Source organism: Notothenia rossii (assembly GCF_949606895.1).
Source record: "Notothenia rossii genome assembly, chromosome: 1".
Lineage (NCBI taxonomy): Eukaryota > Metazoa > Chordata > Actinopteri > Perciformes > Nototheniidae > Notothenia > Notothenia rossii.
In genome coordinates, this window is record NC_136912.1 from 14,798,857 (window position 1) to 14,813,782 (window position 14,926).

The following is a 14,926-nucleotide window of genomic DNA, read 5'->3' on the forward strand; positions in this document are numbered from 1 at the left end:
TGTGTGTGTGTGTGTGTGTGTGTGTGTGTGTGTGTGTGTGTGTGTGTGTGTGTGTGTGTGGTTGTGTGTGTGTGTGTGTGTGTGTGTGTGTGGTTGTGTGTGTGTGTGTGTGTGTGTGGTTGTGTGTGTGTGTGGTTGTGTGTCTGTGTGCAGATGTGTTTCAATGGCTTTTTTAAAGCGCTAATGTTGTCTGTGATGACATATTGGACTGATAAGAACTCAAACTAGAACACTGCGTTTACACGCCGACCGACACACATTCCTCACATACCAAATACACAAACCTGGAAACCCTGGACACTGGCCAGTATGTGTGTGTGGTTTTGTGTATGTGTGCGCTTTTATGTTACACTGATCTCTGTGTGAGTGATTTTATGTTGATACTGCAATCCCATGACTTGTGGGTTTTAGTTATGCGGCAGAGTCCTGACCGTGTGTTTGCATTGAAGCCCGGCAGGTTACAGGGAGACAGTCAGTCTACATATCATATGTTTGAGTAACTGAGCGGCTCTTGTAGGTTAAAATAACTGAGGTGGAAAACCCAGGTAGTGTTTTTATTTGCTGGAAATATCAGTGTACATAAAGAATGTTTTCATACTTTCATGCTTAGATCTCTCACAGCAATTGACCACACGGGTATCTGGTTTCCTCTAAACCTCTCCATTTCTGTTTCTTTCTATGAAATCTTGTGACATGTTTTTACCAAATCTTTACATTTTTTACATTATTTTGATGGCCTTTTTTTCGCTTTCATAGGATACATGAAATTCAGCGCAACCAAAGGCATGAGAAAGATAGGCTAGGGGCAGCATGCGGCAAATGTCCTTGTCTAGACTTGGACTGAGAACATCAGATTAACATGGTATGCATGTTTTGTTCAGATTAAGAGCAAATCAAATGTTAACCTTGCTTTATTAATGCCAAATAGACTGCTCAAGTGCAACCAAGGGTCAGAGTGGACATTTTTGTATAGCTGTCATTCACATGTATGTGTGTGGAATTCAAAACTTGTATTAAAAAAACTCCCCATTTTGCTCCTGTCCCTTCAGATGAATCATTAGCCATACACCTCAGGATAGCCTTAAATGTTTTGCCAAAGTTGAAACAGTTTCAAATTTAGCCTATCTTCACATGACAACACCAACTATTAAATCTACATCTGTTTGCATCCTTTCATGAACGTTTACGCATTCATGCCATCTCTAATTTACAGTCTGTGTTCAGTGTGAGTACAGGAGCGGTTTATTGGACTTTTAGGATTGACCTAACATTCACTTCTTCTTCATCTTTTCTACCTTATACACCGTCATGCTTTTCTCACAGTCTCTTGATATCATGCAAAGTCTTTCAATGAGGAAATTATTTTTTCTTATGAATATATTGCAAAATGTAGAAATTGAAATTCAAGAGTCACTGATTCTATATTCACATATCACATACATTGTTTTTTTTCTCAATTTGATATCATTGTAGTAAAAATACACAACCACATTCCCACTGCCTACACAAGAGAAAGAAATGTGTCCTCTCAATATCTACATATACAAACATACATATTTGCACATAAACCTCACACATCTACATACATAGAGACAGAATTGCACTAGTGTGAGTCTACACATGTGCATGCAAGTTTACAGTATGCTTTTGCACATGCACATCCATCCATACATTGGGAAACAAATCAACAAATGAATTGATAATAAAGACGATTGTTTGATACCCCCTTAGCTTGGACCCATGTTGTGTTGAGTGTGTATAGAGCTGGTGTCGGTGTGATTCTGTGTGTGTGAAGCTTGTAAGAAGTGGAAGCTGCTCATTCCAGGCCTGACCCTGTGGCATCGGTCTGAGTGGTTGGTATTCCGCCTCCTGTTTTTGCTGGGAAAACACAAGGGGAATATTTGGCTGTCTGCTTATCTCCTCCGAGTCCCGCACTGGTAGACAGGAGAACACACACTTCCAGGCCTTTGTGAAGTGATTTCCCTACGCGAACACACACACATGCATACAGACGCACACACTCAATACACACACACATAGAGCTCCCTCCATTCACCCGCGCTTATCTCTTCCTGGTTGTCTGCATCCTGCTACTCAGCTGGAGATGACACACACACGTGCACGCACACACACACTCCTACGGGCGTGCGAGAGCCCCCACGCTCACTCAAGAGTCATTCATGCTTCCTTCCAAATCACTGTTCTCATAAAATGCTCACACAAACGGAGCGAAAGCTAAACAAACCTCGATGTCCGAGTGAAGCTGCGGGTCATTTCTTCAGGAGTGACCCAGGAGACTAACTGCCTGTTCTTCAAATACAATAGTGGTGTATCGCAGGACTGTGCAGCAAATACATAGAGTACATTTTCTCATGGGCGTCTCAACTTAGATATTAAAGTACAGGAATTACAATAAGAGTTTGTACTGCAACAAGGGTGGAAACAAAACAAAACAAAGCAACAATGTCGCTTGCATGAAGTCATTTATACTCAAATCCTGCTGTGAGGAAATCTTATTTGCTCCTCTCCACACAGGGACTGGAGAGCCGAGACAGGTAGAAGAGTTGGTTGAAATATATAGGGCCAAGATCATGAGCACTTAAGGAATAGTTACATCACAGTTTCCATGTGGAGCTTGAACAACCAGGACCTTCCACTTGAAGCACGATCTCCGCCCCACTGCCCACATGAAGAAGTTCTTATGAAAATGCCTTTGTTGTTGAGATAACTACCAGCTGCTGGATGTGTAGGAAAGTAAATCACATGTTGTGTTCATTTTTTTTCACTTACTTACTAAGCGATGTAAGAGTGATTTATATCATAACTTTTTCTGTGTGGTCGCTTGGAGTCGCTCCAACATTTGTAGTTTCTGGGGTCTTCACCATGACAATTAGGTTTGAAACTCACCAAAGGTTTATCATATTTTTACAAATACATATACATCTTTGGTTTAGTTTGGTTGGATATTTTTTCTTTATAATCGCTGCATGAATTATCCACAAAGAGCAAATGTAATGACTGTAAAGATGTTTATTCATAAGTCCAAGAAAGAAATCAAGAGTCCATTTCGGTTGTGCATTATAGGACTATCACATGTTCTTTGGACTGAGAGCACCCATTCACAAAGTTAATGGCTCTGAGGTATAATGTCTGTGAGCTTCAGATCATTTTAAAACAGAAAAGCAACTTAAAGCCAGCTATAAACACTCAACACTCAATGCTCTGATTTTTATCGGGATTCAGGTGACTGCAGGTGTTTATTTGGCCGTTTACATATAAGCTCAACAAACACTGTAACCTATCAGTGCATCAGGTGTATCTAAATAGCATGCTCTGAGTGTGCCTGTGTAAAGTGTTTGTGTGCTTTTGAGTTTTTTAATCATAGAGTGAAGCCCACCATGTCGTGACAGTAAGCTGTAGCTACTGTTCACCCCTTCCCCCATTCCTCAGTAGGAAGGAAACTAGAGCAATGTGTGTATGTGTGTGTTTGACACTGAGGCTGCATTGTGTGTGTGAGCGAGAGGACGAGCGCTCTCACTCATATAATATTAAACAGGATTTTCCCGAGCACAGCGCTCCTGCCACTGAGCTTCCGAAGTCTTCTTCAGGATTCCCGCCTCAGCACAAACTCGGCGTCCGCGCTGAGAGCCCACTGTTTGTTTTGGAGCGTCATTGTTCCGGAGCTGCAGAAGCCATGAGTCAGCGCCGCCGTCACTCCGCCCACCTGCCACGATTTGCTCAATTATTAAATGTCTGCCTGCTTTTATGTCACCTAGCTTCCCTGATGGTATTTATAGCAGCAAAATCATTCGCATACACCTATTGTTCGCTAGGAGAAAGCCACCTTTTTAGAGTCAAACTTTTTAGATGTGCCTAGGATTGTAGGAACCTTTGTGCCCCCCCTCCCCCCGCACCACATGATGCACAGCCACGAAACCTTTTTATACAAACCTTTGCACAGTTCCTATACAAAATTCACCACATGAAAGCTTTTAATCGATTTCATACATATTACTTCGGCTGCTGTCATTGAATTACACGAAAGAGAGCACCACACGTTTATAATATTAACACTATTAGAGCGGTGAATGTGAACACAAACATTAACCTTGTGGGCTGGAGAGCCAATAATGAGTTGACATTTGCTGTAAATCTCCAGCTCCTTAAAGCAAGGCACCAACTGCACACAGTTGATCATTTTACGTAGGTTCATCACGACGAGCGACCCCTTTCATATTGCCTAATTTCTTGTCATTTCATTCATTGCTATAGTATAAAATACAATTGATTGCCTCTTTCAAAACTGTTCTACACCTCTAGACCTGAAGCTAAGCCAGCTGTGTCAAATCATTCCATTTACGCGATTTATTCCTGTAGGTCTGAAAAACTCATTAGCCTATATAACACTGAAAAAAAACGTTACATTAAACATCAAAGAAAATGGTTGTTTAATGAGTGAAGCAGTTGGGCCTTAATACACTAAAAGACATAAAGAGCGGGACTAGCCACTATCCTCATTAAAAAAATAAAATAACCCTGCCTTCTGTTAAACATCTTTGGTTTTATGTAAGAGCGTGTAACCTTCCGGCCCCTGGGTGCACACCGTGGACCCCCTGATGTAAACCGGGTCATGATCTTGTCTCGTCACTATGTCTAGCCAAACCCATGACCTGCTTGAGAGGAATCTCTCTATCACATAATGTGATTAGGAGACTACACCAACTGAGTGTGTCCGTGTGTGTTTGTTTTTGTGTCTCTGTCATATGATATAGTGTCCTCTTGTCTCAGACCGAACATTTCTTTGCCTTCTATCCCTTTCAGTTTATGTGGTGGAGCGCTCTTTAAGTGCGCACTCTTTTGAAGTTGCAGATGTTCCTTTCTGCTGAATATTATAATTGTCTACATTTTAAATTAAGTTACAGTACATTGTAGCAGACACACAGAGTGTTTGGAAAATAAACTCAATAACCTTTTATTTAAAAAAAATCATTGTCTCTTTTGCCTTACAAGTAATTGTAATTTAAATGTGAATTAAGTATTTTAACCACCGCTGGCACTCACTTTTTGTCTTTGTGTTTTCGTGAAACACCACACACAGCTCTCTTATTCATAGAGATTCATATAATAAAAAATGAAAAGAAAAATAGTTCTCCTCGACAACTCAAGGCAATGTATGTCCTTGTTAATTGGATGTGTTTATGATCAGTCTGGGCTTTATTTCCAGGTCGTTTCAGATGTACAGTGGTTCGCCTCGCTGCTCTGCCATCTGTTTTTTGCTGCGTTCATGCTCAAAGAAACTTTCCTTCCTAATATGTAGACACACACACACACACACACACACACACACACACACACACACACACACACACACACACACACACTGTGCTGGAGATACACAGGGATGTGTCAGTGTGAAGGTGTGCAATTGGGTCTTTGTCAGGATCTAGGAATGTGTTTTAAGACAGCAAGAACATATGATTAGTGTGTTTGTGTGTCAGGGTTGAACTATGACATCAAGCAAACATTATCCTGAACTCTGCAGATGCACAATAAACATCTGGTAAAGTAAACAGTGAATCTTAACCTGCTGGACGATAGAAAAGTTTGCAGTTATCATGGTTTCAAACTAGTTTTCTTTTTCAGTCTTACATGAACACAAACACACACACACACACACACACACCATTTATGTCATGGCAATTTCATTTTATGTCACAGAGGTATCTCTCTGTGCACAAGGGTGCGGGTGTGAACTTAAACTTGGACTAAGTTTGTACATTTCTAAGCAATGACACAACAGACTCCTCGCTCCACGTTGCAGCACCTTACATGCTCCAATTGGCCCTTTGTTATTACATTTTAAATACTCACAATCAAAACTACAAGTCGTAATCTCAATTTAAAGTGCTTCTCGAAGTGATGCTTTGTAGTTGGCCACACAATGGAGGCTATGGTTAACTTTGTCCTGAACTGGTTTTGGATTCAAACATGGAGACAAAAATCAAAACGTCCCAAGAAACTTCTAAAACCAGTCCTGCCCTGTCACATAATCCAGCACAGGTGATAAACTCCACATTGAATGATTCCACATTGCACAATTGACGTTCAATGACAACATACAATGCAGATGTAGCGAGGTGGAAAGTAAGGATGTGAAGAGTGAATCTGACTTTGGAGCCTTTCCCTAAACTTCGGCATATCTTAACCATAGTTTATTTGCTCTAACCATGATGTTTTCTGTATGAAAAACACGTTGTAGTTTGTAAGGTTTTGCACAAAAATAGAACTTGGAAAAACCTTTTATTAGATGTAAAAAAACAACATCAGAGAGTTTGTAAGAGTTGGCCAATGTTGACATTTCCATTTGTTTGTAGTGTTATATGATCCTGTAATGTTAATATATCTCTTAAAGCTATAATTCTGCCCAAACATGACATAAACAGGGCTTTCATTCGACCCTAATCCTGCATGCTTTGGCTCATTGGCCTGATGCTGCACTTTCTATAATAAAAAAAGAAAGAAAGTTTGAATAGGAGTTAAATACAAAGTCACCATCATAAACATAGTGAAGGTGAACAGATTCAGATAAAGATATTGGTTAAGTGAGTTTTCCAGTAGTCAGACTGTGAATTAGTCGGAGCAAGGTTTGGCAGGGAAAGCTTGAAAAGGCGGTTGATTTAATTTCTTTAATAATCAGGGAAATGTCAACGAATGCTGACAAAGGTCCAAATTGACTTTAGTCAAAAGTGCGATACTAGATATCGTGTTATGTCCAAGCAGTGTTGGGACTAAAGTATACAGTAACGCGTTACTGTAACCCAACTATTTTTTTTACGATAGCTAATAGCGTTACTAGTTACCTATTTCCATTAAGTAACGCTGTTATAGTTACTTTGGCTGAAATTGGTGCGTTACTACGTTACATTATGTGATGGAACTGAACCGAATCTCGCTGCGGATGTCAATTACAGGCGAATACAGCGATGTCCTCTCACAGCACCATGGAAAAGTGAAAGTAACCAGAGTGGAGTGATGATTGGTTAACGCGGGGTAACATTTCAGGGTAAGCCAATAAGAGACAGAGTTGGGCGGGTCTTGCCTTATGGGGAAAATACACACACACACACACACACACACACACACACACACACACACACACACACACACACACACACACACACACACACACACACACACACACACACACACACACACACACACACACACACGGCAACGCTCACCACCAGCACACACACAGTCACACACACACAATGGCAGATGCAAGTATCAGCGAGAGCAGCAGCGCATTTTCAATCTGGAAATATAACCACTATTTTCAATTTGTGGGGATAAAGGACGCAAAAAATATTAGGTACAATGTAAACTGTGTGCAGGACAGAAAGCATTGTCCACATCGAAAAACAGCAATGCCAATCTCCTGAAGTACCTAACTAATGTACATGGAGCTATAAAACTAGTCGCCAAAGACCCCACCGTCTCAACAACCGGCAGTGACCCAGATGGAGCAACACCATCTAAACAGCCCAAACATTTTTTTAAATCACCACATGTAACCCAGAGTCAACTAAATAGATTGATTGCCAGGTATGGTGTTGAGGACATGCTGCCCATCGCAACGGTCGAGTCTGTTGCCTTCAGAGAACTAGTCAGCAACAAACAACACAAACACTTGTATTTGTATTGTTATTATTTTTAAAGTAAGGTAACTTATTACTAGTTACTTTTATAATTGAGTAACTAATAAAGTAACTAGTTACATTTTTGAGAGCAGTAACTATAACTATTAGCCTACTAGTTACTTTTTAAAAGTAACTTGCCCAACACTGTGTCCAAGTGATAAAACAGAGTAACAATAGTTGCCAATTTTCTGCCAAATCGATTATTAAGTGTCAGGAGGAGACATTAACAGTGTACTCAATTTGGTGATATTCTGACAAAGATCTGGCAGTCTTTGAATGGCACTATAATGGTCTACTCAGCTCTGTATGATGCGGTTCTTGTTTCGCTGTACAGTTTTTAGACCTTCAGTTTTGTAACCTTGCCCCATTTCAACAATGTCAACGTCCAGTGATTTCAAACTGGATCAAACAATTACTTTTGGAGAAAATCCTCTAACAAGGCCGGGATTATCTGTTTTAATATTACTCTACATCCACAAGCACAGCTATACCGTCTAATAATGACACAAGTGGGAGGACACACACACACACACACACACACACACACACACACACACACACACACACACACACACACACACACACACACACACACACACACACACACACACACACACACACACACACACACACACACATCTGAGCCCACCTACAGTGTGACCTTATATTTGCTTAATGAGGAGCTTAGTGAGATATGTGTGTGCTTGTTTTATATACACCCCAGTGAGTACAGCATGAGTGCATAACTCAGCAGTGCATAAGTCTCTGCTGCATTGTACTGTGTTGTTTGTAAAATGTCAAAGGAACAAATTAATCTGTTCAAATTAAATCCTCTTTTAATCACACACACGTACACAACACCCACCGTGTAATTTAGTCTCTGCTTGTAACCCATCCCAGTATTAAGAGCTGACAACTACTCCAGAGCGCCGGGGAGCAGTGCGGTGCCTTGCTCAAAGCCAACTCGGTACTGCCCAGGAGGTTAAAGGTCCACACTTGAACTGACGACCCTGTAGGATAAAACAAAACATAAAATTCAAGCAGGAGATATTTTATTTTGTATAAAAGTTACTTTAATACATCAAATAAAACGTAACTTTAACTAAAGCCTTAAAAAAATGATTTAGCTCACCTGGTAGACCACACACTGGGGCTCACAGATTTGAATCCGACCCGAGGATAATTTACGTTTGTCAATCCCTTTGTCTCCCCCTTTTCAACTCACTCTCCGATAGTGAACCAAATGAATACCACCGTCCCCAATATTGTTTGACTTAGTTTATTAAAGCATCGTTACATTTATTCAAATGAAGGGTTACTGTCTTATCCTATAAACTTGTACTATGTTTTTCAGGTGAAAATTATGTTTTAGTGGATGTTGTTCGCATTATATTGAACATGTTAGTATTTCTGCTCTCACAAAGACACAGTAGTAGGTTTGACATTTGTAAGCAGGCTGCAGAGTCAACTTGCACAAAGCAAGAGAGAAAGAGAAGTTGATCAATCCAACAAAATACGATCCGCCTGCTCTCTAAACAGCCACCATGTTGGGAGCTGCTGGATGCATGTGAGGGAAGTCTGCCTCTCAGTTTGTGTTTGGTGCATTATTGTGTGTGTGTGTGTGTGTGTGTGTGTGTGTGTGTGTGTGTGTGTGTGTGTGTGTGTGTGTGTGTGTGTGTGTGTGTGTGTGTGTGTGTGTGTGTGTGTGTGTGTGTGTGTGTGTGTGTGTGTGTGTGTGTGTGTGTGTGTGTGTGTGTGTGTGGTTGCTGCAGTGCCCCTGCTGAAGGGCAAACAGTAAGGCCCTGGTCAGCATGATGTAGGTCTCCTGAGATGTCCTGGGGTTTTTAGATCAATACCTTTCCTCCTGCATCTCCCTGCCTCACCCCTCCTCACCCCTCGGCTTGACTTTGGGCTATTTATGGTATCTCTATGGATTAACAAGACCCCAACAATCAATGGGCCAAACTTACTATCACTGTACACTCCCTCCTATATCTCGCTTTGTACCTCTGCTTGTGTCAGCTCCTTTTCTCTGGAAAACGTTTAGTCCTTAGTAGTTTCTCGTGTTGTCCTGAAACAGCTGAAATTACTGGGAGTGTAATGTCACATACTGTACACACTGTCAGCCGAACAGAGACAAAAGCAAGCGGAATATCATTTCTAATGCAGGTGCAACCTAATACGGACGGTCTATGTTCATATGAGAATTCACACAGATAATGATTTTTACCTGCTGACGTTGGAGTCTCTCTTAGTGAACCCATTCTGTGTCTCGCTATGACTCCACCACAGTTTGCAGTAAATAGGAGTGTCAGTAGAAATGTTGACACCCACAGGGCAATTGGTACCAGCGCCTGTTCAGACCACATCATAGCACAAGCCATGGTGCAATTGGGTTATTTTTGGGTCTTTATATGGTAAAGCTTTTAACAATCAAATAGACGTCAAGTTCAAACGCTTTACTTTTCAACCACCAACTCACTAAATTCAGCCTTTTTAGTAAAAAGAAAAGAGACCCAAGGAGAAGATAATTTATGGTACTATAACGTTTCTTGTATCTGCAAATGTTAATAGTGTTAATATTTATTTTCCAGACATTACTAATCGAACAATAAATGACAAGAAATAATGTTACTGGTTGTGAATGAAGCCTACCACTAGATCTCCAAATCGTAACGGTTCTCTGTCTTGAGCTGACTTTTTGAACTCTACCTGTATCAGATGTGTGATGATATTCTGGTTTATAAAATTACAGAAACATGTTTGTCATGTCCATGTATCAGCAGCAGGAACCTGTACATGAATCTGTGTGTACTTGTACTCTGATTCCGACAAACAAGGCGCTGAAGACAATGACAAAATGCTAGGGTTGGGTATTTTTAAAAAAAACATTATAATTACCTGTTCCCTGACAGCAACAGAATAATAAATGTTTGTTCTACTTCAAGTGTTCAGTTGAATACAATTTCACCAACACCAAAAGCCAAACATTTTGGTGGCACCACTGAAACGTCCAATGGAAAAATATCAAATGAACATTTGACTGGAGAAGTTTTGATACTACTTGGACTATTTCGGCCGATACCTATAAAGGTATTAATACCCAGCTTATAAAAAATATCTGTTCAATGTCCTCAGCTGAATTACAAAATGACAAATATCAATCAGCTATTGCCATTACTGATTGATTGTTAAAGTAATTACTCAAGCAAAATGGTAATATTTGTAAGGTAACTTGTCTTATTACAGTATAAAGTAAACTGAATATTTTGGGGGATTAACAGATAGAGAATGTCTTACATAGTATCGTCTACATAATAAATACATATATAGTAATAGATCAATATGATTTAAATTGGCTGTACCCTTTGGATCAGTTATTGCCCTCATGTAACCAACAAACTGTATCATAGAGCACAATTTTGCTGCGCACTCTCCCAGTCTTTATCTGATATAGTGATTTTTAAACCATCTGTGGTCATTGTGGTTTGCTCTTCACTTTAACAATAGTTCGGAGTCGAGCACAATGGCACCCTGACCCCCCGTTTCCTTTAGTGGCTATCCTGATTAGCTAAGTGACATGTTTCTCCCATGCCATTGTTAATGTATTAGTGTCTGGAGTCCCTGTGGAGGTCAGTAACTGCGCTCAGCTAATCATTTAGAGATGGTTATCATTCAGTTGTTCATTGTGAGGGGCTGGGAGATGTACTGTAGATATGGAAGGAGAGGGAGAGAAGAAAGAAAGAATCATGTTGTAATGAGTCATAAAGGATGGGAGAGGAAGGTTATTGAGTAAGATGCTTAAGAGAGGAAGGCAGATGAGGCCTTCTGTCGTTAACAGGAACGATTTATAATGTTGTGAGAAAGGGTTTTCAAAAACTGCTTTATTGTACTGTTTACACACACAACATCACAAACCTATGTAATCATGTCATTTAACTCTTGAAATTCGAAACCGTGCGATACACATTGTTTGTTTACTTTATTCTGAACAAACATTTAGACCAAACATTTTAAAAGGATTTCTAAAAGAGATGCAATTGTAGCTCTGTTAAATACAAACAGAAAATGTTTTAAGGTACATTGGAAAACAGTTTTTAAAAGTAGCACTAATGAAAGACATAAAAGGAAACCAAGTTTAAGTTTAAAGGAAGGATACACTGTAACAAAATAATAGTGCAAATGTAGTAGTTCAAAAATAATATTGCAAAATCAATGCGTTTTAATGTGAACTAATAAAACAATCCAATACGTTGACATTCTCAGATACAAATACACTTTAAAAAGTCAACTCATTTTTTCGAAAGCAACTCCGTTGGAAAACTGTCCCTTTCCTGTAACTCAATAACCTGAGGATTACATTATATTGTGATGACTTCACCTCTATGGAAAACACCTGATCTACTTCCTGCTATGCTTGTACTTATTTGGCAGCTGATGTGACCCACTGCCAGGTACACAAGTACAAATGTATTTACCTTATTAAAGGGTCTTTGAGTTCTGCAGTGCAAGTCCTAACGGGTCAAAACAGTTTGTACTAGAACTTAAGTGCAAATTAATCCAAGCTCTAACAGCTTTAACAACAAAACATGGCATCATTCAAAAAACACTCTTAAGCGGATCCAATTTCTTTCGAGTCCCGGGATTTGAATTCCCATACGTAGAAGAAAAGTGGTCCGTGTACACAACTGTACTTATTTTCACAGTGTCTGCACATTCAAACCTGGAAGCTGCCATTGTATAACTACTGTACAGTCTAATTTGATGGCCGTTTAGTAACTCTGAAGGAGAAGCAAGTGTTGCTCTTTCACTTTACCTGCTCTGATTGATCCTGAGTCACTTTCTCTTTGTCAACCTCTTCTCCTGGTTCCCTTCTTCTTCAATACATGAAGATGAGTAATATCGAAGCCCCTTTTGCAGCATCAGACATGAAAGTAGAATCTATTCGACAAATACAAGTAGTAAGTGTGGATGGCTCACTCAACAAAATACCACTTCCCTACTGTATGTGTACAACTTATTCCCCAATCAATACAACAAGGCCAAAAAAAAGACTACTTGAAAAACACTGACTTTATGATTCAGGTGGCACTTCATGACCAATTTGAAAAGATATACAAATGAAGGTGTGATTTTGTACCAAACAACGTTATCGTTTCTTTGTAGAATATGAAGGCTGCAGCACCACAATGACTTTTAGTGATTTTGATAACATTTTGATTACATGTTCAGACCTATTTCTTAAGATGGCAAATATCATTTTTGGACATGTCCTTCAAGTGTGATGTTAGTACTGTATTATCCCGCTGTTGTTTGTGATTATAACAGATGTTTCTCCCTTTACTTCCAGCTGCATTCTGGGGTGACATCGCTTTAGACGAGGAGGACCTGCGCATGTTCCAGATCGACAGGACGATAGACCTCTCACAGCACACACACATGCACACACACTCCCGGCAGGGGCACACGTCTGGTAAGTGGACTCAACATCTCACTCTCACTCAATAATCATCATGTAATCCTCTCTCTCGCATGCTTCCTCTGAAACTCTCTCCCTGATTACCCATCGTAGAGTAAAGCCGCTTCAATAGGAAGAGGACAGAGGCCACCTGAGGATATCAGCGTTTATTGTGCATTGTTTTGATTCTTTGCTCATGCGTGTATCAGGTGGACTGGAGGAACAGGAAATCTCTGAGAAGAAAGGATCTTTATATCTTCTGCTGGAGAGAATACGCAGGTTTGGCTTCGGTAAGGACTGTAAACTTAACTTTTCATGTTCAAGCTAATAAACTACAAATCTAAAATCCCTTACCTTACTGCCATAATGACATCCTGGCTCTAGCATGAAGCCTCTGGTTTCCATTACTTTTTATTCAGTATGGAAACCAACTGTTGTGCAGGGACTGAAGGCTTTTAATAGACCCCTAAAAAAAGCTGTTTAAAGGAAGTTTGAATGCACTACCAAGATTTTTGGGTGCCGCTTGCCACTTTAACCATTTCAACTTTGACAAAAGGGGTGATGAAAGTTTCACTGTTATAAAAAACGTGTATCACGTTTAAATTATCTGCAAGTTGATTGATTTGATGTGATAGTGAAATCATTCAAACTGAATTAAGTAAATGAAGTGACTTTCTTGGATCAGTACTGCACAGAAAGTGGTTTCTTCTTCTGCATTAAAATCATTTTGGCTCATTGTTACAAGTGGGACACATACACAAAGCAATGCTGGTTTTTCCACTCTAATCCAATATGAATACAGCTTCGCCATTTAATGGAGAATCTCAGATTTGAACTTTTTGACAGTGATAAAGTAAGGCACCTATCCTTTATTTAACCAGGTAAAAGACTCATTGAGATTAAAATCTCTTTTCCAAGATTGAACTACGAATTTTACTATGAAGTAAAGTCTGACAAATGCATCAGCTTTATAATACATCTGCTTTCAATACTCTGAGTGTTGCTAGATCTCTGATGGTTCAAGTCTGTCTTCTTAAAGCTCTTTGCAAGTGGGCTAACAGCTCACCTCATTCAGTATTTATCATAAACATATTTCAATGAAATGTTTAATAAAACAGTATAATTGCACACCCACATCTATATCTGTATGAGTTGTATGACCCTCTGAGCTGAGAACAAACTCTGAAAGGTCACATATAATAAGATCCAGTGCGATCCAATAATCTTAGAGCTAAATTATATATCAGCATTCATATTAATAGATCACTCATTTATTCAGTTTGAACACACATAGCAAGATCTTGTTTTTTTTCCTCGCTTTGTTAGACTATCTTCCCAAGAACTTCAGCAGGGGGGCGGCCAATCCGAAGAGCCAAACCGGGAAAGGTGGGAAGATCAGGAAGGTTGTGAAGAGACGTATTCCTCGAGCAGCCACGTCCCGGGCTGAGAGGATATGGCCTGGAGGAGTCATTCCCTACGTCATAGGAGGAAACTTCACTGGTAAGCGCCTGAACTGGACTGCTGCCTGTACGCCTCAACTGTAAAATACACACTGACGCGTGATTGTGTGAAAGTAGGATGTGAAATGTGTGGGTTTCAGGTAGTCAGAGGGCCATGTTTAAGCAGGCCATGCGTCACTGGGAGAAACAGACGTGCGTAACTTTCATTGAGAAAACGGATGAGGAAAGCTACATCGTGTTCACCTACAGGCCATGCGGGTGAGTTTGGTGAATCTCTTTGTGTATGTGTGTGTGTGAGTGTGTGTGTG

General features: G+C 40.0%; 1 protein-coding gene across 4 annotated transcripts in view; it reads left to right on the forward strand.

The window, feature by feature from the left end:
* The window catches only part of tll1 (tolloid-like 1), a 45,597-nt gene that overhangs the window by 3,721 nt on the left and 26,950 nt on the right, over positions 1 to 14,926 (forward strand). For all 4 annotated transcript variants that reach the window (XM_079665929.1, XM_079665930.1, XM_079665928.1 and 1 more), the window contains 4 exons: positions 13,051 to 13,173; positions 13,368 to 13,448; positions 14,485 to 14,658; positions 14,759 to 14,876. In XM_079665929.1, coding sequence (XP_079522055.1) covers positions 13,051 to 13,173; positions 13,368 to 13,448; positions 14,485 to 14,658; positions 14,759 to 14,876 — 496 coding nt within the window. The remainder of the gene's footprint in view (positions 1 to 13,050; positions 13,174 to 13,367; positions 13,449 to 14,484; positions 14,659 to 14,758; positions 14,877 to 14,926) is intronic.